The following is a 25777-nucleotide window of genomic DNA, read 5'->3' on the forward strand; positions in this document are numbered from 1 at the left end:
TGAAGAAGGCTGAGCGCCGAAGAATTGATGCTTTTGAACTGTGGTGTTGGAGAAGACTCTTGAGAGTCCCTTGGACTGCAAGGAGATCCAACCAGTCCATTCTGAAGGAGATCAGCCCTGGGATTTCTTTGGAAGGAATGATGCTAAAGCTGAAACTCCAGTACTTTGGCCACCGCATGCGAAGAGTTGACTCATTGGAAAAGACTCTGATGCTGGGAGGGATTGGGGGCAGGAGGAGAAGGGGATGACAGAGGATGAGATGGCTGGATGGCATCACTGACTCGATGGACGTGAGTCTGGGTGAACTCCGGGAGTTGGTGATGGACAGGGAGGCCTGGCGTGCTGCGATTCATGGGGTCGCAAGGAGTCGGACACGACTGAGCGACTGATCTGATCGGATCTGATCTATATTACATATAGATACAAATATCTCTCTATATATTTGTATATAGATACACGCACATATTTTTTTCCTGTATCAGGTCTTGGTTTCAGCATATGGGATCTTTAAGCTCTGCCATGCAGGATCCAGTTCCCTGACCAGGGATCGAACCCACTTCCCATTCCTGCCATATTAGGAAAGCAATATCTCTGGAATATCAGGGAAGTCTAAAATAGCTACAAATGTTTGCTTTATGAATAAAATATATTCTTAGTTCTCTGAAGCTATTACAGTATATTTTTAGGTTTTCTTCTGTTCCCTGTTATTACATCTATTTCCTCCAATATCAATTTTTTTGTTTGTTTTGATCTGTCTTCATGTTGTAGAAGTTATCCTTAAAGACATGATGATCCCTGGCTGTCCACTCACATTTATAAGCAGTACTAAAGCTGATTCAGAAGGCCTTAAAAAAATGAGCTTCACTGGGAAGGACCCTGGATGTCAACATCTTTGATTTTTCTCTTGGCTGAGCAAGTTTCTGGAGGAGGACTCTTCATCCTCACCTGAGTTCTACGGTCTGGCTGCCAATGACGGCAACTGAGCAAGGGAAAGAGACCAAGTTGGCGGCTTTCACTCATCCCCTCCCTGGTACGGCCTCTCGCCCACATCTTCTCTTCTCTGTCCTGCGTCAGTTTAGCTTTTGCTGGCCTACTAAGTTAGTGACCACCTATACTGGTTTCTTTGGTTACATAATAAAGAACCACACACTAGGTGGCTTAAAACAACAGAAATTCACTGCCTCAGTATGAGGTTAAAGTCTGAGATCAAGGTGTCAGCAGGGCCGGTTCCTTCTAAGGGCCTCAGGGGAAGAGTCTTGTCCATGCTTCCTCTTCCTTCTCAGAAGGCCGTTAATTCTTGGCATTCCTTGCCTTGCAGAAGGATCACTATAGTCTCTGCCTCCGTCTTTACATGGTGCTCTCTGTGTCTTCACATGATTATCTTGCTTCTGTAACTTTCTCATCTTCTTATAAGGACACCAGTCACATTTGACAAAGGGGGTCCATCTCACTCAAGTATGACCTCATCATAACTAACAACTCTATTTCCAAAAAGTTACATTTTGAGGTGGTGGATTTCCTGGGAGACACTATTCAATTTGTAACACCACTCATCAACAAAACTGCAGAAACCAGAAAGCAGATGGCCATTCCTAGTCTTCACATTGTACAACTGATGTCCCTAAAGTTGCAAATGAAGTTCCTCAATGTCCAATGGACTGTCCCAAACAAAAGCAGATTCTTCAGAAATCAGATTCAGATTCCTACTTCACTTCCTCTTCAAGGCACAGCTCAGAGAACATCTCGTCAGGAATGCCTCCCGCCGGCTCTCAGAGCACAGACAGAAGAGCCCAGGCAGCATGAAAAGAGTGCGTATTATCTTATTTAATGGTCCCAACAACCTTATGAACTCCTATTTTCTGCCTGTTATGTCCCAACACCTACATATAAATGAATTCAGTACCACTAGCTTTTTGGCTTTTTATTAAAAACTTTATTCAGGATCCTACTCTCAAATAGCCAACGATGTTTACTGTAGAGGTTAAGACTCATATGTAAAATAAACAACAAACAATAAAATATAAAAAGCGTGTGGTTAAATTGTAGGAGTTCAGAAAAGAACATCATTAAAATACCCGGAGAAGAGTCTACAGAAAAATGATAAGACAAAAAAAACAAGAAGGGCAGGACAGAAGAGGTAAAATGCTACTCAGGGAAGCGCAGAGGGAAGAACAGAGTATGGTGTAGAAACAGTCATACAGAGGAAAGAGACACATGGAGGGGCTCTCCAGGCCAGAGAACTGAACTGGGTGTAAGGAGAGCTGGCCCCCAGGAATGCAGGCGGCGAGTGACAGGAGTGTCTGGACTCTTACTCAAGTTGGTAGATTTGACCAGTCAGACTATCTTTCCCCACTCCAGAATGCTAATGGAATTTAAAGTGTGCATAAACAAACCCATTACAAAGTAGGAAATTACAGAGTGGTCTTTCGTAGACCAAATTTATCATCAAATTTTCGGAAGACAGAAAGGGTAGGGAGGAGTTACATGTCTAGAATTCTTTCCCAGTTTCTACAGACTAGTTCATCCAACTACCTATTTTCAAAATTCATCTGATCTCTCCCAAAAAAATCTACTCAGTCTCGCCCGTTTCAGTTCATAGTAATCTCATCCTTCCCACTAGTTCACGTTAAAAGCCACAACTCCTCTTCTCTCACACTCGCGTACAGTCAGTCCACCAGAAAGTGTGAGGACCCTTCTCACTGCTCCCACTACCTGGGGAAGCCACCATTATCTCCCACCTAGTTAAGGTCTCAACAGAGCAGCCAGACTAAGAGGTGAAATCGCTCAGTCATGTCCAACTCTCTGTGACCCATGGACTGTAGCCCACCAGACTCCTCGGTCCACGGGATTTTCCAGGCAAGAATACTGGAGTGGGTTGCCATTTCCTTCTCCAAGGGATCTTCCTGACTCAGGGATAGAACACTGGTCCCCCGCATCACAGGCAGACTCTTTACCATCTGAGCCACCAGGGAATCCCATAATTAACAGAATTAGAGCAGCCAGACTAATTCTGTTAAAATTTTAAGCCAGATCATTCCCATCAAAATCATCCAATGGGTACTTCATTTCTCTCAGAATAAAAGATAAATTCTTTATAATTGCCTGCAAGGTCCTGCATGATACGACTCTCCTTTTTTGCATCTGTTCTCTCGGCTAAAGCCTCAACATCTCCTTGTTCCTCCCTACACACGTGAGCACAGTCCTGCCTTAAGGCTTTGCAGAACCATTCTCTCTGTTGCAATGCGCTTACCCAGACATCTACTCTGCTAACTCCTTCCGTTCATTTCTAGAAGATGCACTCCAACCAACCTCTTTAAAGTTATAACCACTTCCCCTGCCTTCCTGCAACATATATTCCCTTTATTCAGCTCTACTTCTCCCCACAGCACTGACCAACTTCTACTACACCATGCCACATTCCCTCTCTGATTAGGGTGAGGCTTTTTGTCCACCACTCCTCACCATCATGTACTATAAGCACTTAGAACAAAACACTTAGCCTTGAACACAACTGGACTGAAGAGTGGAGGCATCCAGAGTCCAGAACACACAAGGAGGATGGCTGAAGCAGACATGAGAAGAAGCTGGGGAAGACCTAACTTGAGACGAGCAGATACAAGAGGATGGAAATGTGAAACATAACCTTAATCAAGCTGATGAAGAAACACACACATTATCTGAAGAAAATTCACCAGTCATCCCTCTGCTCCCTAATCATTAAAAATAATTTTATGTTTTACTTCTGCTGGTATGGCTATTAGAAAAATTTTAATTGAATATGTAGCTTCTATTTCTACTGGACAGTTCTGGTCTAGAAGGTACAGTTAAAAATATCACCAAGAAGGGACTTCCCTCGTGGTCCAGTAATTAAGAATCTGCCTGCCAATGCAAGGGACAAAGGTTCAATCCCTGGTCAGGGAACTAAGATCTCATATGCCTAACAGCAACTAAGCCTGTGCAACACAAATTACAGAGCCCATGCACTCCTAAGCTGTGCACCACAGCTAAGACCTGATGTAGCCATAAATAAATAAATATCTTAAAAAATATCACTAAGAATACAGAACAAAGAAACAGAGGCAGGAAATGAGAAAACACCAGTATCATAAGGAAATAACTCAGGAGGCCCAGCATTTGATCAGTAGGAGCTCCCCAAAAAGAGAACAGAAGAAACAGAAGGAAATGGTTAAAGAAATTAAAACTTCTTAAAAATTTAGGAGTTGTGGCTAAGTCTTAAACATTAACAGTCCACCAAGTATTGAGCTTAATAAACAGGGGAGGACCCCAAAACCTAAACTTATCACATCTTGGTGAAAACTCAGACTACTGTGGTTACTAAGAAGGTTAAATGGATTCTAGGAAGGGGGAAAAAAGATCACATAACATAAAGACAAAAATTTAATAATAGTAACAGAAAGACTGCAAATGTATAAACCTTGAAAATAATAAAAAAGATGACGTGTCTGCCAAAGCTAGGTTGCAGAATGGAAGAAAGGGGGCAGCGGGATGTACAGAACTACTGCACTCTTCTTACAGAGTTAGGAGTTAAGACATACTGTCTAAGACTGTTGTTGTTTAGTCACTCAGTTGTATGCGACCCCATGGACTATAACCCGCCAGGCTCCTCCGTCCATTAAATTCTCCAGGCAATAATACTGGAGTCAGTTGACATTTCCTTCTCCGGGGATCGAACCTGTGTCTTCTGCACTGGCAGGCAGATTCTTTACTGCTGAGCTACCAGCAAAGCCTTAGAAGGACTGAAAATAGTAACTACTCATAATTGGCAGGGGAGGTAAATAAATCTTCATTTTTCATAGCAAAGATTCAATAGCTACTCTCTGTAATGTGACTAGTCAAAAAATAGAAATATAAACAAATTATTATGGGAGAACTCATCAAAAGTACTTAAGGTAGAAATGGTTAAAAATGTTTAAATCTGGTGATTAATATGAGGAGAAGGCATAATTGTGCAGCAGATTACCCTCCCTAACTTGAGACCCTCCTGTACTGTTTGAGCAAAAAAAGTTTAATAAAAAAAATTAATCTGGCAGTAATAAAGTAGGAATAACCGAAAGGGATCTAGGTTAAAGATAGAAAAACTAGAAAGTCTAATCTATAGTAGTATATAAGAGAATAAATACTGGAGAAAGCTACTACCAATGAGACTATTAGAACAGTAAACCCAACAGGCTTTTAGAGAAAGAAAGAAAGAACTGTACTTGAATAGATATCATGAATGAAGATAATTATAGACTTTCCAAGTAGCAATTCTGGGAGAAATATTAGAGAGAAGAAGGAATGTACATTACGAATGACATCATAAGGGTTTAAACTCAGGCATCAGTGGGATACCCAGGTGGATGAGCTCTACACAGGAATTTTCATTGAGCATCCATTGTTGGAATTAAAGGGGTCTGTGATCCTCTGGACCATGTAAGGATAGACGTGTGCACAATCACACACACCTATCTGAAGGGTGTGTCTGTGGCGGGGGACAAGATAGAAGGAGGCAGTAGTTTACCACTTCCTCCCAGTTCTCAAAAAGGACCCATGACTCTACTCCATTTCACTGGAAATATGGGTTTAGATCTCTACTGGATAATTAGGAGCTGTAGATTTTGAAGCCATCAGCATAAAACTACAAGACCCAACCAAACCATCAATTTTTCAAAGGTTATACTATGTGCAGAAAGAAAAAATAAAGATAGTTTAGTGTAAAAACTTACGTAAGAAAACAAAGAGGTACAAAAAGGAGAGAAAAGGAGAAGGGTTAGGAAAAAGAAGAGATTCTCAGGTATCAAAAGGAAGAAAGAGAAGTGGTACATGTGTTCTAAGAGAAGACTAGTCTAAGTAAATGATGGAAGCAGCATGTCCAGTAGATCTGTGGAGACACAGGCAGATTTCATAAGAATAAAAAAGAAGTGGGTGGAGAATAAAGAAAAGGAATGAAGATGAAATAAATATTGGAGAGAGAAGGAAATTGGTTGGTGTCATGTGGAAGGAGAAAGCAGTCTATGCGTGACTGTGGACAAAAAATATAAAATTTATATGAACTTTTCAGAAGTTTGGATTTTATGCTTCAAAATGACTGAGTTCAAGTCTTCAACTAAACAAGTAATGTAAACATCTTCACTTTTCAAACTCAAAAGCATCTACTTATATACAAAGAGAAAAACTTCGCTCAGATGAACACTTTGAAAAGAGAAAAAACATACATGAGGCATGGTGTTCTAGTAACAATTACTAAAAATTCACTTAAAATACTCACTTCCAACTAAAACTGTATGCTGCAAGTTGACAGCCCTGTGCAAAGCGGATGTCCCACCTGTGACCCTGAATGAGTCAGCAGTACTAGCAGATGGTTTCTGTCTCTATTCTCTACTGTCCTGGCCTCCAGCAACTGTGTCTGGGATTGCTTGCTTGCCCACTTTGTAGCACCCAAAGATTATGTACTTACTATGTTCAGGGTTTTCTCCTGATTCTTCCTAGCCTTCTACAAATCTACTACTCTTAACATTGGGATGTTAGTTTCCTGGCCAGGGATCAAACATGTGCCCCTTGCAGTGCAAAGACAGAGTCTTAACCACTGGCCCAGTAGGGAAGTCCGCTATGATAATTTTTACTAACTACTTTTCTTTGTGTGTGTGTGAGAGACAGATCATTACAATTTCTGTTAGAATTATCCTAGTATGTTTAAAACTTTCAACACAGAACTGAAATGATTATGTCCTTTCAATTTTCTTTATTTCTACAGAAACTCATTTTATTCATATCTGTCACAGCATCACTCTAAAGGGCAGACATAGTTTCACCAAATATGGAGGCTATTTCTGGAACTACCTGAAGATACACACTGTCAAAAACAAAATTCATTTTGGGAGATCCTGGAGGGCATTCTTCAAGAACTAAGTAATTACACAGCAAAGTAACCAACACAGAACCACAGCAAGAGATCCCTTGACCATCCGTCAGGGAAACGTGGCACATGTATTAATAACATAAAGAATATAAAGAATGTTTCAGATGTGAGGTCCAAATCAAAGACAACAATAAAAAATACTGGCCTGCATGGAGCAAATCCCTTTCAACTGGAAAATTCCATCTACATGATGGCTATCAATTTCCAGAACAAAACAGGGGTAATCTACTAGTAATAAAAAGCAACATCAACATCTCCAAAAAGTTTTCCTTTCTTTAAGTAGGACACCTGGTTTGACTAGCTTAATTTTAGTTACTGATTGTACCTGAATTTTATAAAACTGTTTTGTTATAAAGTAGCTTATAATTTAGAGACTATTTTGCTAATTCAGAAAAAAAAATCCCTAGATGAAGATGTATTATAATTTCAAATGTATTTCTACACTACACTGAAAATAATGAAGATAATATTATTGATTTCATTAAACCAGCAGTTTAATCAAAATCAGAATGACTATACACTTCATTACTAAGTCATATCTAATGTCCAATGCCTTATACAGTCAACACTACTTCAACCTTCCAAATTAGTCACTTGACAGCCATAACAATCATAGATTAATTTATAACAGCTATAAAAATAAGATGTCTTGAAGACTTCTTAACAGTGCACAGTTCATGATGAGACACAATCTACTTTCAATATCAGATGTTCACAGACTGGTCTTCTGCAGTAGACAGGGGCAAATAATAACTTGGGAATTTACCTTCTTTGAATTTCCAATTCTTCTTGTGATGGGCCATTCTGAACTTGGGCAGGTAGTTGTGAATTTTGCCTAGGCAATGTTGGCCCTAAAAAGGGAGGGAAACATTATAAATGAACATTATCTTTATATTGTGCTGGATAGAGGAGGTAAAATCATGAGAATAACATAAAACCATCACATAATTACAAATGTATCTTCTTTTTGTTTAGCAAAATAAAATATAAGCTTCATATAACACACAGCAAATGAAAGACTGCAACAAAATACTGTCATTATTTCCAGAAGGCTTACTTGAAACAAATGGAAAACATCAACAATAAAGGAAAAATAAACATTTATATATGAAGAGCTTGAGTAAAACAAGTGTTCAATGAGCATCTGAATAGGCACCTAAGCTTGACATTTTCTAAGACAATGAGACATTCTCTTTGGGGTACTTATTCATGAAGTGGAGAGGGAGAACTTAAATGAAAAATCAGAATTCAAAAACTCACCTAAATAGAACACTGGAAATGAAAAACAGGAGAGAGAAAGCATGAGAACCTTATTACTAGACTGATGCACGCTAATGCATTTATCAAACTTGCCCACTTTAAGTTGCCATTCTTATTAATGGCCTGGCATTTCCAGCACTGGTGAAAACAAACATTTGCTAAACTTTCACATATAATTAATCTACTTATCTGAACTTTTTAATGTAACAGAGATAACTGCAATAATTTTTCACTTGGGGTAAAACAAAACAAAAAACCTGCATTCAAACCAACACGATTCTGTCATGAGAAACTAATGACCATTCATTCCCATGTCATATAAAATGCAGACCCATTTTTAGCATCTCATAAAGAAGGCCACTAAACAATGGGACATTTTAATGTCACTGGATATAAAAATTGTGTCACAAAATGAGATAAATAAAATACTGGACCTAATATACAATGCTTATAGTTATAATAGAACAATCTTGAATTTAATCCAGTAAAGAAGAGAATAAAGAAATAGTAGTTATCTTTCACTCTTGGAGAGAAATATATGCATAATGATAATGCTATACATATTTGTGAATTCTAGTGTGCTAGCAAAGGCCCCTGGCAGATATTTTGAAAGTGTTTTTATAGACCACTAGTATAAAAGACAGTTAATAAATAAATGCTTCTAAGTGCTAAAGCAAATTCTTGTAAATCTGAGTTAACAGCCCAAAGTATCTATTTTATACTAGTGGAGATTTCACAAAGAGAACGATAAGGTTCATTAGAATATAATACAGTACTTGTTATATCGCAAGTGTAAAAAAAAATTTGATCTGCACTTACCTACTAATTTTTCCCTCATCTCTTTACATGTTTTTAATCATTTAATTTGTCCTCTGAAGACAAATTAGATGACAACTGCAATGATACTTCACTAGATTTCCTAAAAGTCTCTGCTATTTTAAGAGCCACATAAAGGAAATATAAAAATATATTAATTCCATGTCATCAGTAACAGCAACAACAAAAAATCAAAAAGCTTCTAAAATTAAGAATGCATTTAAATGTTTGCATAAATGAAAATATATAGTGTCTAGTAAACAAACTGGAATTCTCTCCTTTCTGATATCAAGATAATGATACAAAAACAGACTGCCGTATTAAGCCATATACTAATGTTCAGTGTACATTACTTGTCTCTTCTGGCCGAAGGACGGGGACAAACAAGGTGGGAGGGTACTTTTGAAAACATAAACTAGTCGGAGGCAGTATTTCCAAAGTTATATTTATCAAAAAAATATTAAATGTGAGTATTTAGCATGGGCAACTCACAAGACCATCATGGTTTAACAATTTTCAAAAATAATGTTTGGATATTTAAGTTAAAACCTCATGCAGCTCAAATAATTAATCAGGTGAATGTCGGATTTGTTTGGCATCAATCTCAAATTTGATCCTAACACATCTATACCAGGCACTGTAATTATTATTGTAACAATAGTATTAATAGATTAAATTCACCAATTAAAAGCTCTTGATGTTAAGTTTCAACACAAAGAGAAAGATGTCAATAACTCAATCCTACTGATTTCATTTAAAGGTTTTTTAAATTAAACTAACGAAAGTTTGATATAACTCACAAAAAAATCTGAATGTGAGAAAGCTCTCTTTTAGCAATTCATAAAAAACTAATTTGGATTTTTTTTTTAAGTTTTGAGTTTTAAGTTTACTCAGCAAACTTGTTTTAAAAGGAGCTTTAAAAAATGTGGGTAATATTTTCTGGCTTATATTGCTAATTATAAAAATAGTTTACAACAAGGAAGATCCTTTTTAAATGGGAGGAATCCAAGAACTAAAAGACACTCTTTAAAATTCTTTTCTACATGGTTCTTGGTGATAATGGGTTATCTTCCCAAAAACTTTCTTTAAAAGGGGTGGGGGTGGGAACAGAAAAGGAGAAGCCTCCTCCCCCAGCATTTTCTCACATCCATATTTAATCTGGTTATTTTGTTTCCTCTTTATCAATACAGTCAACTCACAATTAACAAGCACATTGAAATGTATGTGCATTTAAAAATAATATAAATGTACTGTGAGATTAAGTAAGAGTTCTAGGTAAATTATGAACTTTAGGTACACGATTACATTCTTTCTTCTCGTCCAACACTCTACGGGGCTACATAGTTGGTAAATTATACCAAAGGCACCACACAACATGAAGTAGCAGGTGAGAGTACAGGCTGTCAGCTGCCACTGTACTTTCTGTAACACAACTACTGGTCACTGCACACAGGTCATATGTCTACATGAGTATCTGTGTTCTCAGAGAATGCCAAAAAAAAAAAAAAGTAGTTTTCTAACAAGTGGGTTAAATAACAACATTTTAGGAGCATCACAGGATAGTCAACAGTTCTTTTGGAGGGAAAAGGGAGAAGAGACAAGTGAACCTGCTCTGTCCCTACTCTAGTATCATAAAGAACAGTAGCTATATGAGAGTTAAGTTTTTTTCTGTTTTATTACCAGAGCCAGAGACAATAGTTGGTCTTAATGTGTCCTGGCTAGGATTCATGTAGCAAAGTATGTAAATCACTGATTCTAATAAAGAAAATGTGTCCATGTCGCTGATACAGTAATTTACAAATGATGGAAATCAAACAGAACATCTCTCTAAACCAGGAATGAATGGTATTTCAGTCTTGACTTTAGTACTGAGTTTTGGCTAAAGCACATTTCACTTATTGTCACATTTTAATTTTCCCATATCTTGTTTCACACTTAGCCACAGACTATTTAAAAACACAGGACTAAAAGACAAATAAGTGTTATTATACACAATACAATCAAGTTTAAACTTAGCAATGTGGTAATTATATTGTTTGCACACAGTTCAATCAATCAAAGGTAATAATGGGGGAAATTTGCTTTTATTTTACAGCTTAAAAAATTCACCTTTATGAAGGCCAAATCTCTTTCTTCTCTGCAACTGGGTAAACTCTATTATTCTGCAACTAGGTAAACTCTATCTATTATTCTGCATGTGAAACCCCACATATTAAGTAGCAAAGTATAGAACATCAAGTAAGTTTTCAAAAAGAGCTACAGAGTCCTAATAACACAAACAGGAACAATCACACTTGCAGCTAGTCCAAAAGATGGCCTGGAAGAACCCCCAGGAGGAGGCAGAAAAATCAAAATTAAAGGTTACTAATTAAACACTTAATCTGCAAGGATTAACTGAGGAATCTGAGATGGAGTGAAGCGTTTATACAGGGCCGCATGACAGGCCCACTCCTATAACTGTCACCTGGAACAATCATAAAATAAAACCTCAGGTGATTAAGGAATGCAGCAGAATTTTCATTTTGGGGGGCAATTTATAACACATATTTCCTTGCCTAAACCAGCAAGTATATCAACCTTAAAACAATTCTCTTTATAGGTAAAGAAACAATATTAGTAGTACTGAAGGAGCATATCAAAAACTCTGAGTCACGTGGATAAAATAAAGATACACAGCTGAACTGTTCATATAACATTTTAGTAGTGTTTATCATTCTATCTCTCATAAAATAATCTGGCCAGTTAAGGTATATAGTGGTAAAAAAGGCATATCTGAGTCAAAGGCGGGGGCTGCTGCGCCTGTAAGATTTAAAAGTCACTTTTTGAACTGGGGTTTTCAAAACCAAAGTTTTAGAATCAAATGAAACTAAAAGGAATTCAGATGTATGTCTGTGTGTGTGTGTAAATGTTTACATATGCAGATATATCCTAGAGTAAGGAGAAGGATATGCATATACTTGATTAACTGTAATGTGGAAAAAAGGCTAAGTGACATAACTGATTTGTCCATGCAAACAACACATATATGTGCACACATGTGTATATGAGCGTGAGAGTGAAAGAAAACACACTATAAGCCTAAATTCACTCCTAAGCCACAGATATCTAACCTACTGAATCAAGGAGGCTGTCGATCAGAAATCAACCTATCAAAGCATGAAAGAGCTCACAGCTGCCTCACAACATGTACATTTGGGAACTAATTCAAGCTAAGCAAACGCTCCCTTCCAGTAAATCCCAATTACATTCCTGATATCATAGTAACATGGATAAAACTTTCCCTCTAAAACTCTAATTTAAAAGACTGCTCTCAAACAAAGTAGTTAAAAACAAAAACGAACAAACAAAAACCCCTCTCATTCATGTTGGAAGAAGTGAACAAGAATTAGTTCTGAGATCCTAATTTTAACTAAACCCTCGCTAGGAAGCCAACTCAAAAGCTGACCAAATCACCTACATGAACCACAACAAATATCACAACATAAAACAGTAGCTTGCTGTATATCCCAAATTCCACAAACCAGACCATGGCCTAAGGAAACAAAAGTTATGGAAATGCGCAAGTAGTATGTACCACAGCTTGAAAAAGTAATGTAAACATAATGTTGCTTACCACAGAAAATACATCGCAAATTAGTGCTGTCCTGGGTAGCAGTAACCTTGCTCTGGGCTGCAACAGACACCTTGGTGTTAGAAGCTTCAAAAGACAACGGGGCCATCTGAAGAACTTCACATAAACTAAAAGGTGCTTTGAAAGGTTCAAAACGTATTATACATACGTCCTAGCTAGACCCTCATACTCTGTGACATAATTTTTTCAAAAAATTTTATGTGTTTTTTTTTTTGTGGAAAAACCCTATAATAAGCCACAGATCAAATGATGCACTTACAGCTTAATTATTTCCTGAGTTACACAATCAGAGAACGCATCAATTTGCATTTTACAATTTATCTTAAAACGTAAATGGATCTGAGATACACGGAGTCAAACCTTTGGCCATTAGTTAATTTCAAGATAGTTACCCTCTTTCAGTATTGCTCATTTAAAAGAAGCTGCAGCTGAACAAAATTTAAGGGAAATGCTTATGATTAGCTTAACATGAGCTAATTTCTCCTAGTTGAAAAAGACCAAAGCCATTTTAAACAGCCTCCAACAATTAAAGTGTTACATATTCATTGATGTAAAGTAAGAATATCTTCATTTTTCACTTTGAAAAACATCAAAACTATTGTTTTATCAAGCCACATTTTACTTTTCCTTTTTCTTCAACATGTGTGTATGCATACACATTTGAAAAAAAATCTTACTAAAAATGTGTGGCCACATCAAAAGGCCATTTAGTATTTAGGCCATCTACACTAAAATTTACTTTGAGTATTAACGAGATAAATTCTCTTTAAGTGAAAAAATTCAATGAGGAGGAGGTGATAATTTATGAAAAGGTTTTTATAAAAGCAAGATGACACTCAAAATTAGGGTGGGAAAAACAAAACTAAATTTCTTTTAGTTTTACATTAATAACATTCAAAACTTTACATCAATACTTTTCTATAAAATACTAAAGAAATTCTTTTCAGCTTGGGAAAGATTTTCTCTTCCAATCAGTATTAATCAAGAAACAGTGAACAAGTTAAAAATATACTGACTTAAGAAAGACTGAAGAAAGGCAAACAAGACAGTATTTCCCTTAAAACTGTATTCTTTAATAATACAATATACGCTAACTAAAAAAAGTCTGCATAGAATCAGAACCAAACCAATTTATATTTTAAGAATATACACCTGCAAATGGTAATAAATCTTAAATAATCAAGAAAATCTTTACCATTTATAGAAATTAGATTTAATACAATCCAATTAAGTTTAAATCTTGCTTTAAAGATATTAAATACAGCAGATTTTTTAAACACAAACAAGACTAATGAATGTCACCTTTGCTAAGTACTTCCACCCACCCAATCAATTATTATTAAAGTAGCATGCACAATTATTTACAGTAATGACATAAAAAAAGACCACAGGCACACATATAAAATGTCTACTAGCCTAATCAGATCATGCCAATCAGTAATTATATTTTAAGTTTAAACTTAAAAAAAAAAAGATCTGTCTTACCGATGTCTGTAAATGACTACTTCTATAAAGCCTTTATTAAATAAACATGCCTAGTCTTCAGGTTTTACCTTTCAGTTCCTTTCATTTATATTTAAAGGATTAAAAAATAAGAAAAATATTAAAAACTTACAGGAAAAACCTGAGAAATTATCTCGTCTCTGACAGCAAAGAAACTGCCACATTCCATTACCAATCATTTTGGCAAAAAGTCATCTGACATTTGTCAGAATGCAGGTAAAACATTATTACCACATAAGACACAAAACTCCCAATCTCGTGACAATTTAAACAATTATGCAATATTCTATGCAACCTGGTATCTTTAAACATCTTTTTCCTACTGACTTTTACTTCATACCATCCTGTAAAGAACTATCTAAATTCTGATAAGCTAGATTGAGTTCTACTGCAGTTTGCATTTCCCGAAGATACTAAATTATTCATTCCATCATATGCATAAGGCTAACAGCACTTCCTGCTTAATACTGATGCTGCTGACTCTTTGCTCAACTGAGGGAGGAGCATAGAATATGGGAAAAGAAGGTTCAGTGTTCGGATTGAAGAAATTCAGTTAGAAAAAGAAAAAAAGGGACATTTCTCTTTAAATCAGCGTATTAAAATAGGCTTAGGGCTTAGAGAAATAAGGATGGACCCTAAAGGAAAACACGAACTGAGGAGGTTAAGATGTATCAAAAAATCAAAACTTAACCTCTATTTTAGACTTCAAGAAAAGAAAAATGACCTCTCTCTATTAGCTACACCGACCGTGAAATAGTCTTGTCATGGTTGTTCATATATTTCTAATAGTTTGTAAAACAGCTATCCCTCAGGCTTTCTCCACCCTTTAACATACTTTATCGTTAGGTGTTTTGTACAAGCAGGGGAGTACAGAAACCTTGGGTGAGATACTAGGAGAAAATGACAAGATGTCACTTGATCAGTATTACTGTTACTGCTATAAAGAATTAGTATAGTAGATTCTTAGTATTCACATTTTTAACCTTAGGTGTCACAGCAATTAATCTCAAAGCAACTTGTAATGAGGATACTACCCATCTCAGCATTTTTTCTGAGGATTAAATGAGAAAATGTTTGCTTAGAGCTGGTTTTCATTTGGTTTGTGCTCTCTGGAAAGCTGGTCTGTTGAGTGAGCACAGCACCAGCATCCAAATTAGCAGTGGCTACCACGAGGGCCCCAGGTTATCATCATCATGACTGCAAAGAGCTACTGTCAGCAGTTGTGAGAGGGCAGGAAAACATGTTAAAAAGCAGAGACCTCTGCCAACAAAGGTCCGTCTAGTCAAAGCTATGGTTTTTCCAGTAGTCATGTATGGATGTTGAGAGTTGGACTATAAAGAAAGCTGAGTGCTGAAGAATTGATGCTTTTGAACTGTGATGTTGGAGAAGACTCTTGAGAGTCCCTTGGATTGGAAGGACTGATGCTGAACCTGAAACTCCAATACTTTGGCCACCTGATGGGAAGAACTGATTCAATGGAAAAAGACCCTGATGCTGGGAAAGATTGAAGGTGGGAGGAGAAGGGGATGACAGAGGATGAGATGGTTGGATGGTGTCACTGACTCAATGGACATGAGTTCGAGTAAGTTCTGGGAGTTGGTGAATGACAGGGAATCCTGGCATGCTGCAGTCCATGGAGTCACAAAGAGTCAGACACGACTGAGCGACTGAACTGAACTGACTGAAAGCAAATGTGCTTGTGTTTGTTCTAATACATCTAGAATAGAATGGAGGAAGACGCTGCAGTGTGGTATGGTTGCCTCTCTTCAAAAAGTAGGTACCATGAAATAGAAGCTGGGGCAGCTACTATGGAAAACAATATTGAAATTTCCCCCAAAATTAACAACAGAACTACCATATAACCCAGAAATCCCACTTCTTGGTATATTCCCAAAAGAACTGAACACAGGTAACTGAAGAAATAATCTGCATTCCCATGTTCAGTTCAGCAACAGTCACAAAACTTGAGATACAAAACAACCTAAGTGTTCATTAACACATGAATGGACAAAGAAGATGCACTATATTAATATATATATATTAATATACACACACTGCAATATTATTCAGCCATAGGAAAAAGGAAATACTATTATTAGCAGCAATGTGGATGGATCTTGAAGTTATTATGCTAACTGTGATAAGCTGGACAAAGAAAAGACTGCATGGAATCACCTGGATGTGGAACCTAAAAAGCTAAATTCACAGAAACAGAAAGTAGAAGAGTGATTGCCAGGGGCTGGGGAGTGGGGTGGATCGATAATAGGCTGGTAAAAGTATACACATTCTTAGCTATAAAATGAATAAAGACTGAAGATCTAATGTAAAACATAGTTGATAACAATGTACTGTATAACTGAAATTTTCTGAGAAAAGAACATAAATGTTCTTACCAAACAAAACCACCAATCAACCAAACAGAAAAGATAAATATGCAATAGCTGCATTAACCAGATGGAAGAAATCCTTTCACAACTTATACATGTATCAAATCATCATGATGTACACTGTAAACATCTTACAATTTTGTCAATTATACCTCAATAAAAATGGGAGGAAAAATGTACTCTATCTGCAGGGCACTGTGCTAAATGACATGAGACTTACAAATAGTAAATTTTACTCAAAGTGTGGTATTTTTAAAGTGGTATTTTAAAACATTTTCAAAAGAATTTCAAACTGTTTTAAAATACATATAGTTTTTAACAAAGGAAAATCTTACATACCTCAGGAAATGAAACATTACATGTCCATAGTCATGAGTGAAAAAAATACCACCACTCTCTTTTTCTAAATTACTGAGTCTCAGGCAAAACTGTTTGTATGGTTGGGTTTCCCCACCCCTCTTCATTTCTTTAGTTCTCCCCTAAATTAGGGCCTCAAACGCATTTTCTTTCTTTCTAAGCAAGTATGAAGATGACTGCTCACAGTTGATAAATTGCTGATAATTGATTAGGCTTTGGCAACAGCATCATTCCAACACCTGTTTTGTAAGCCCTTTGGATGTGGAATGAGTGACTACCTCCAGCTAAAGAAACTGAAGAGTCAAGCTGCAGGGCCTATATGACACTTCCAAAGGCAGGAGTAACTCATGTCCAGCATTCGTGTCTCTGCTGCTTCCTCCTGAGCATAGATCAAGGCCTGTCCATCAATCACCGTACCACCTCCATCCCCCCACCCCCACCCCTCCCTGTCCTTCCTTACTAAGAAATTAGTAAGAATATGCTCAGAGAAAGCAGCACGTTCAGGCAGAATGCTTTAACAAAGATGTTGAGCTCATTACTACAGCATCTGGTTAACTCTCTAATCTATTCAGGTACGCAAACCAGATATCTAGGGCTCTCTTCACCTCTTTTTTCTATTGTGCACTCAGTGGTGTCCTACTCTTTGTGACCCCATGGAAGGAGCCCTCCAGGCTCCTCACTCCACGGGATTATTCCACCAAGAATACTGGAGTGGGTTGCCATTTCCTCCTCCTCGGGAATCTTCCCAACCCACGGAGTAAACCCAAGTCTCCGGTGGCTCTTGCACTGGCAGGTGGATTCTTTACTACTGAGCCACCTGGGGATTCCGTTCCCTCTATTACTACTATTCAACCTATTTCCAAGTCCTATGAATACAATCTCTGCATTTCTCTCTCCAAACCATCTCCACTGCCACTGTTCATGTTCCATGATCTCTTGTTTTGATTCAGGATCTTTTGGTTTGCAAAGTGGGGTTCATATCCCAGAATACTAATCATACCCTGCGATGGGAAAGAAAATAGTAGTACTTCTACTTCTGTTCATTTTTTCTCATTCTTTTTATATTTCTATAATTTCACATTTTATAATGTATTCAACATGTCAATACTAAACATAAACTATAAATACACATGCATTTAGGGACATAAAATACACCAGCCTAGACTATTTTACATGGGGCTTCCCTTGTGGCTTAAAAGGTAAAGACTCTGCCTGCAATGCAGGAGACTCAGGTCCGATCCTTGGGTTGGGAAGACCCCTTGGAGAAGGGAACGGCAACCCAATTCAGTATGCTTGCCTTGAGAATTCCATGGACAGAGGAGCCTGGTGGGCTACAGTTCACGGGGTTGCAAAGAGTCAGACACAGAAGCTACTAACACCATCACTATCACTAGCCTATATATGGCATCACCTAATTAATCTGTTCATCCTGATTGTCCTACCTCTCCCCTCCCCCACAGAAACCAGTAATGCTTAATAACTAAACCAGATCAAATCATCTCCCTTAGTAAAATCGCTTCAATAGCTTTCCACTGATCTAAAGATAAATACCAAAATCCAGTGCTTTCTCCCCATGATGTAACTGTACCCTAACTCATCCAACTCATACTCTGTTTCTCTCTGGGTACGCTGGCCTTTTAAATTCTCAAATGAGCTGTATGCTCCTCCTATGTGCACATGTCTTCTGTCTGTGATCTTCTTGGTCAACCAGTATGCTCCCTTTTTGAAGATTAGAACTTTCTGGTAGTCAGCAGGAGTTACTATTAGTCTCCAGACAACTAAGATAATTATTCCTCCCTCCTTTCCTAGGCATTCTTATTTCCTGTTTCAAGTTTTATTAATTACCTATGTTTTTAAAGATTTTCCACTTCAAAAATTTGAAAGGAGATAATTAAGTATAAATACAAAATTGGGTAATACTAAATTTTCTAAGAAATGTGAAGAATCTGCCTAGACTTAAAAGTTTTAGGCAACATTAATATTAGGCAAAGTGGGAGGGAGAAGAGGGAGGGGATGGGGACCCAATTCCATGGGCCAGGCTCATCTGGGGATGAGAGGTAGCATCTAATAATATGAGAACACCTCAAAACATTCTTAAGGAAATTCACACAATTTCGTTCCCTCATCCTTAAGTGAAGAGGTGAAATTCTTTTAACTAAGAAAACTGTTTTCACTCTAAAAGTGCAACACAGAAGTTTTCAAAGACCATGTCTGTTCTTCCCTACTTTTGTAAGAGAGGAGAATCAAAAAAGTATGAAGTTTAAAAAAAAAAGTATGAAGTTTCTAAGCTAATGCTCTTGGATATGGGGGTAAAAGTGAAGGCAGGACAATGCTGGGCAAGAAAATGTGCCTGAGAGCCAAGACAATAAACCTAAGAGATTTCACAAATGGTCCAGCATTCTTCTCTATATACAATCAATTTGACACAGAAAACCACTACACGATTCTACCTTACACCATTTACCACATTTTAACATGTTGGGTTTTATAAAAAAATATGAGGAAGCCTTTCTGCTTTGGTTATAACCTATTTATTTTTAAAATGTTCAGAATTAATCATTACTTTCACTGTATACAACTTTAACACATGAAAATAAACTGTTAAAATGAGAAACTCAGCTGTTAAAATTTAGAAAGTATGCCTGGATTTATAAATATGTGCTAATGATTTACTTTTCAAACTGCCATGCATGACACATGCTACAAAATAGATGAACTGTGAAAAAGTTGTGCTAAGAAGCCAGTCACAAAAGATCACATGTTGTATGATTCCATTTATATGAAATGTACAGAACAGGCAAATATATAGAGACAGAAAACAGGTTAGTGGTTGCCAAGAGCTGGGAGGGATGAAGGAATGGGGTGACGTAAGGGTGTGTGCATGCTCAGTTGCTCAGTCATGTCTGACTCTTTGTGACCCCATGGGCTATACCTGCCAGGCTGTTCTGTCCACAGGATTTTCCAGGCATGAATACGGCAATGGGTTGGCAGGTGGATTCTTTACCACTGAGCCACCTGGGGTGTGGGGGGTAAGAATGGTGATAATGCTTAATGGTGTGATCAAACTGCTCTAAAACTGATTATGGCGATAGTTATACACTTCTATCAGTATACTAAAAATCACTGAATTGTACACTTTAAATGGGTAAACTGTATGGTATATGAAGTAAAGCTCAATAAAGCTGTTAATGGGGGAGGAAGGGAAGTGCCCTGTCATGCTCGTGTTCTTGGAACTGAAAGACCAAGTTGAAAAGTATCTCAGTGCCTATTACTTTTCTATTATGGATAATATTAAATGTAATTACCTCTGGGTGGTAAGATTTTAGATATTTTTACTTTCTTCTTTATGCTCTTCCATCCTGCTTAAACTTTATAATAAGCACGTAACTTCTTGATTAGAAAAAAAATCAGAGCAAAATGCTGTGCTGGAAATTTAAGCTCTTTGCCAAGAGCAGTTGCCATCGGTGGAGCTCTAACTGGCTCTAGGTTCTGACGTGAGAACTGGATGTACACAATGAGGGAAGTGACTTGATTAACAATACCAGCGTGACCCCAGGTGTCTGGAAGGACTGCAGAGCCAGCACTTGGGTATCCTTCCCAAACACTTGAGCTGGCCTAGGAAGATTCCTCTGCCACCAGCTTGTCCTTCAGGGGGAATAAAGAGTCAAAGGCATTTGTTAGGCCATGACTCTGAATACATACCCATTCAGGAAGGTTCATACAAAACCAGGCCTGTCCTAGTTAAGCCAGAACAATTATCTCCTCTCTGGGAACCCTACTGCCCTTCCCTTCTCATTTTCTCTGCACAATAATTCATGACACTTCATCGGTGAAACCAAGAAGCAACTTCTATCTAAAACAACTCAGGAAAGCTGATGCTTAAATGACAAAGATGTCCACATTTACTTTTTGAAACTCAAAATTAAGTAAAATTTTACTGAAAGAGTAATTTTGTTCAATATATAATAAAATAAATTGGGTTTGTTAACCTGACATGGAGTTTATGAAATAGAATTAAATATAAAAGTTATTGGTGTGGGCTGTCAGTAAGGACATAAAAACTTACTCTACAAACTAAACTCATTAACTTCAGTCTCTGAAATGTAATTATATTTGTAACAATATGTATCTTTGATTTCACTACTCTTTAAAAAAGATAATATCTAATAATTAGTAGGCCTAAATTAGATACAACAATTCAAGCATGAGGGTATGTTATTTAGACAAAACATCAGTGTACTGAGACAAACAAAGAAAATGAAAAAAGCCAACACCTACACTGTTGAACTTACGAAAAAATTTAGCAAACTTTAAATTAGGAGTGCCATATTCCCAGTCTTAAGGATCCATAGATGTTACTCAATAAAGAACTTCTTTTTCTGGAAAACTATACAAAATACTTATTATCATACTTTAAATGATAGTCTTAGTTATCTTAGTTCAACCTGTAGGCCTATAGTTTTTATTTTCTTCATCAGACATTTTTCACTAAATCTCAGTCTTTTACTACTATTCATTCTCTAAAAATGAACTATTATACAAAAGCAGCAGCAATACACTGTTATTTAAAAATAAAACAGGGGGAAGGGAAAAAGAAAACTTCCATACCAGCCACAGCCCAGAAGGAAACACACTATGAAACATTAAAACTGGCCCAGCTTAAGGTCTTTACAATTCACTGTATGACTGATGAATTTCCCTTTATATCACGTACTAGAGTCAGCTGTGTGCCTCACTAGACCTCAAGATGGCTCAAAGGTAATATTCATCTTCCCAATTACCAGCAACCAGCATGGTGTTCAGCACATTGTAGGTGATCAGCAGGGGACTTCCAGGTGGTGCAATGGTAAAGAATCCACCTGACAATGCAGGAGACGCAGGAGACAGAGGTTCAGTCCTTGGGTAGGGAAGATCCCCTCAAGGAGGAAATGGCAAACCACCACACTATTCTTGCCTGAAAAATTCCATGGACAGAGGGGCCTGGCGGGCTACAGATCATGGGGTCACAAAGAGTTGGACACGACTGAGTGACTGAGCACATACACACAGGTGACTGATAAACCTGTTTAACTAAACAGGAGTTTTACCAAACCAATGCAATGTAACCAAAACCCGCTGAAGGCCTACTATGTTAGAAGTACCTTTACATACAAGAATCCATCTAAACAATGTAAATGGGAGAGAATAAGTATGAGAATGAACGAATCTGTGTATAATTTTATAATTAAGAAGCAGGAGATTTACACAACACCAGAAATATTTAAACAAAAGTCAGGGAAAGAAAACTGTCTTCAACTGAAAAACAACCTTTATGTGGATGGGTAAATAGGGATTCCTATAAAGCCTTGTTCAGTATAATTTAAAGAAATCCCTGAATACCCTGGAAATATACATCTAAAGTTTTTAACAGATTATAAGGTTGGGACCCCTCAAGTTTCCAGGAAAAAGAAAATCAACTTTTAAAAAAGCAAGGAAAAACCCAGTGTGAAGACATTCAGGTGAAGGCAAGTTATTTCTACAACCTTCATGACCAAGAACCATAAGAAGGCAGGGCACAGAACTATTAAAGGGAGGGGCGACTCTAGGAAACAGGGAGGTGGCTTTAGATGGGCAATCTGGCTGAATCTCCTCTGGCAACAACTTCATGCTGAATTTGTTTTTTAGCAAGTCAAGACTCTACAAGCTGACTACAGGGACCACACCATCACTATTCACAGGAAGAGGAAATACACAAGAAATACTCATGGGAAGTTTTTAAAATGATACATGTTCTAATTCATGCTTTAATGAATAAAAGAGTAAATACTGCCAGAGAAATAATTGCTGGACTAATTGACAATGTGGAAATACCAGAGTCCTAAAAACCTAGCTCTTGCCTGGGTTATGATAACTTGAAAATAAAACTGAACTACCCAAACTGAGGCAAAAGTACCTACTTAAGAAGGAAAAGATATAAATTCAAGCTGGTTTCCCCAAAAGAACAGCAACCCTTTGGAGCAGAAAAATAGTTCTAGCTTCCTCAGAACAAAACTCTAGAGACTCAAACATCTCCTCATGTAAAAATACTGTAAATTACTACTACTGTATTAAATATACTTGAGAGATGTTTATATATCATATATTAGTCCAGATTAATAAGATTGTAGGCTACATTTAAAAATGTATGAATGCATGTATCTTTTGGCCTTCAGCAGAAGACACTTTGAATAATTTGATCTTTGTATGCAAATAAAATCTGCCAGTAACTGTCACTGTATTAGGACTGTCTCCAAATTTATTTATACAAATCATTTTAAAGTGTTTTTGACAACAAAATCCTTTCCCCTGCGCAATTTTCAGCCCACTGGGAAAGACTGGTTTAGGTAATAAACATATAAATCACCAAAAACAAAAAAGTTATTGAAAACACTCACCATGGTGAAAGAAGGAATAGAAGGTGCAAGGATCTGAACCAGGGAGCATGTTTAGTTAATGCAGAGTCAAGAGGGGCCAGTTCATGAAGGAATCCGGATTTCTGGTAAGAAGCCTGTATTCTGTTCTAAGAGCAACAAAAAGCCACTGCAAGGCCATTTGGTATACACAAAAATCCAATCTACCTCCTATGGTCATTCCCTAGTATTATCTGCAGAAGACACTAGAGACCTGTTTCCAGGAACTGACATCAGTCATCCACTCAGTACCTTCAAACTCGGGGTGTATGGTTCTGTGACTTAAGAAAAATGTTAAATCCACGGAGGCCAGTGTGAGTTTAAGTCTGAACAAGGTAAAGTAATTTCTTTGTGTCTAGTACAGTATTATCACGGTAAAGATCAGGACAGTATTTGCATAGGAAATTCCTTAATAAAGATGCATTTCTTCTTATATGAATGGCACTTTCACGGCCAAATTATCACTGAAAATTTCCAGAAAACAGAAGCCACTAGTTTCCTCAGGTGAATCATCTCAGAAACTGCAAAAGCTTACAGAAATAGCAGGTCTACTTCACAGGAGTTATTTCTGGTATCCTTACATGAGTAGCGTGCTGTATTTGCCTATCTCATTTCCTAATTACCACTCTGTACCATTCATGGTTCTCACGCCGTCTTGCAGGTATTTCTGACCATGGCTTATCTTCTCTACACAATAGCCTCTTAAGGTCAACAATTTTGAACCATTCATTTCTGTTTCTCTAGCATCATGTAACGTAAGTACCTTATCTGGAGTACAAGTAATTCAGTTCATTGTGGTTTTTCCTCTTTTATGAGACCATCTACCTCTTAGGAATTTTTAACGGGTTAATGAAATAATATCACATATTATATATATATAATAATATATTGTCTATATATATGTAATATTGTGACACTGTTTATATATGTATGTGAAGTGAAGTGAAGTCGCTCAGTCGTGCCCGACTCTTTGTGACCCCGTGGACAGTAGCCTGCACCACGCTCCTCTGCCCATGGAATTTTCCAGGCAAGAGTACTGAAGTGGGTTGCCATTTCCTTCTCCAGGGAATCTTCCCTACCCAAGGATCGAACCCAGGTCTCCCGCATTGTAGACAAACGCTTTACTGTCTGAGCTACTTATGTATGTATGAAAGTGAAAGTGAAGTCGCTCAGTCATGTCCGACTCTTTGCGACCCCATGGACTGTAGCCTACCAGGCTCCTCCGTCCATGGGATTTTCCAAGCAAGAATACTGGAGTGGGTTGCCATTTCCTTCTCCAGGAGATCTTCCCGACCCAGGGATTGAACCCAGGTCTCCCGCATTGTAGGCAGATGCTTTACCATCTGAGCCAGCAGGGAAGTCAATAGCAGATGTTAAAGAGATCACCATTTAATACCATCTTCAGAAGATTAACTAGAATTAATTAGAATTTTGCTATCCTGTCTAGACCATACCAACAGGAACGCCCAGTGTTAATTCAGAGGCACTGCACCAGCGTGTACATGCTCTCTGCTGAATACAAACACGAGCAAACCAACAGTATACACTATCATCTACACACTGATCAAAGTATGTCCAAAATTAAGCTGTGACTCTGAAACTAGTACAATATTGTGAATCAATTATACTTCAATTGGAAAAACACTAAACTGTAAAAGTTGTGAACAGGTTTGGCTACGACTGTTGTAACTGGTCTCACAAGAGCAGAAGTGGATCCTGCAATTTGAGTCTTCACATCAGTGGACAATGAGACAGATTCTGTTCTATCAAAGCTTCTCCCTATCTCTTACATCCATAGTTAAATATGAAAAAGTCCGACAAAAAGTTATCAGAACTTTCAACTGTCTAACATCCAGCAAATGCTTCTCCAACCTACGGGCAACAAATAATGATTACAATCCAAGAAGACAAGTAAAGTAATTGTATACAAATAACTATTCTCATGCAGGAAAATAATCACAAAAATAACTGTGTAAATAATCATGAATGACATCCTCAGTTTGCTGCAGCCCCATTAATTAAACTTCAAGTTTATTGTAAAGTAAGCCTAAAGAACTGAAGTCACCAGTTAGACCTGTATCAGACACATTAATAAGAGGTCCAACTGACAAAGAAACAGAGAAATAAGAATGAGAGAGAATACAGTGTCTGACAACAAACTTCAGGCTAAAATAACTTTCTATAATTATGAAACACAGATTCATCAGAAAAATCTTGTCTGTTTTAGTTATTTAATCAATTCTACAACACAAGACTGAAGCTGTGCTTAAGAAAAACACAGTATTAGACTCGAGTTACAGTCAAGACAAAGCAGCTTTCCCAAAAAGCTAATGATCAGGAACTTAAAAGTCACAGAAATAAATATTTTCTAATTCTTTTATTATAAATAAAAGATAATCATTTGTATGTTATAACGTAATAGTCACCAAGTCATTTTGCATAAGTGCTTAACCCTCTCGTAACCCTGGATGAGAAA

The 25777-nt window shown here is 37.3% G+C and overlaps 1 protein-coding gene across 15 annotated transcripts in view; it reads right to left on the reverse strand.

Annotated features, from left to right (window-relative positions):
• ENAH (ENAH actin regulator) overlaps nt 1–25777 on the reverse strand; it is a 157609-nt gene that overhangs the window by 34019 nt on the left and 97813 nt on the right. For 10 of the 15 annotated variants that reach the window (XM_015475063.3, XM_010813174.3, XM_024976700.2 and 7 more), the window contains one exon: nt 7686–7770. In XM_015475063.3, coding sequence (XP_015330549.1) covers nt 7686–7770 — 85 coding nt within the window. Of the gene's footprint in view, nt 1–7685; nt 7771–12608; nt 12666–25777 lie in introns of all 15 variants that reach the window. The other 5 variants (XM_024976698.2, XM_024976695.2, XM_059875678.1 and 2 more) reach the window with 1 other exon arrangement.

This window comes from Bos taurus, chromosome 16, assembly GCF_002263795.3.
Source record: "Bos taurus isolate L1 Dominette 01449 registration number 42190680 breed Hereford chromosome 16, ARS-UCD2.0, whole genome shotgun sequence".
Classification (NCBI taxonomy): domain Eukaryota; kingdom Metazoa; phylum Chordata; class Mammalia; order Artiodactyla; family Bovidae; genus Bos; species Bos taurus.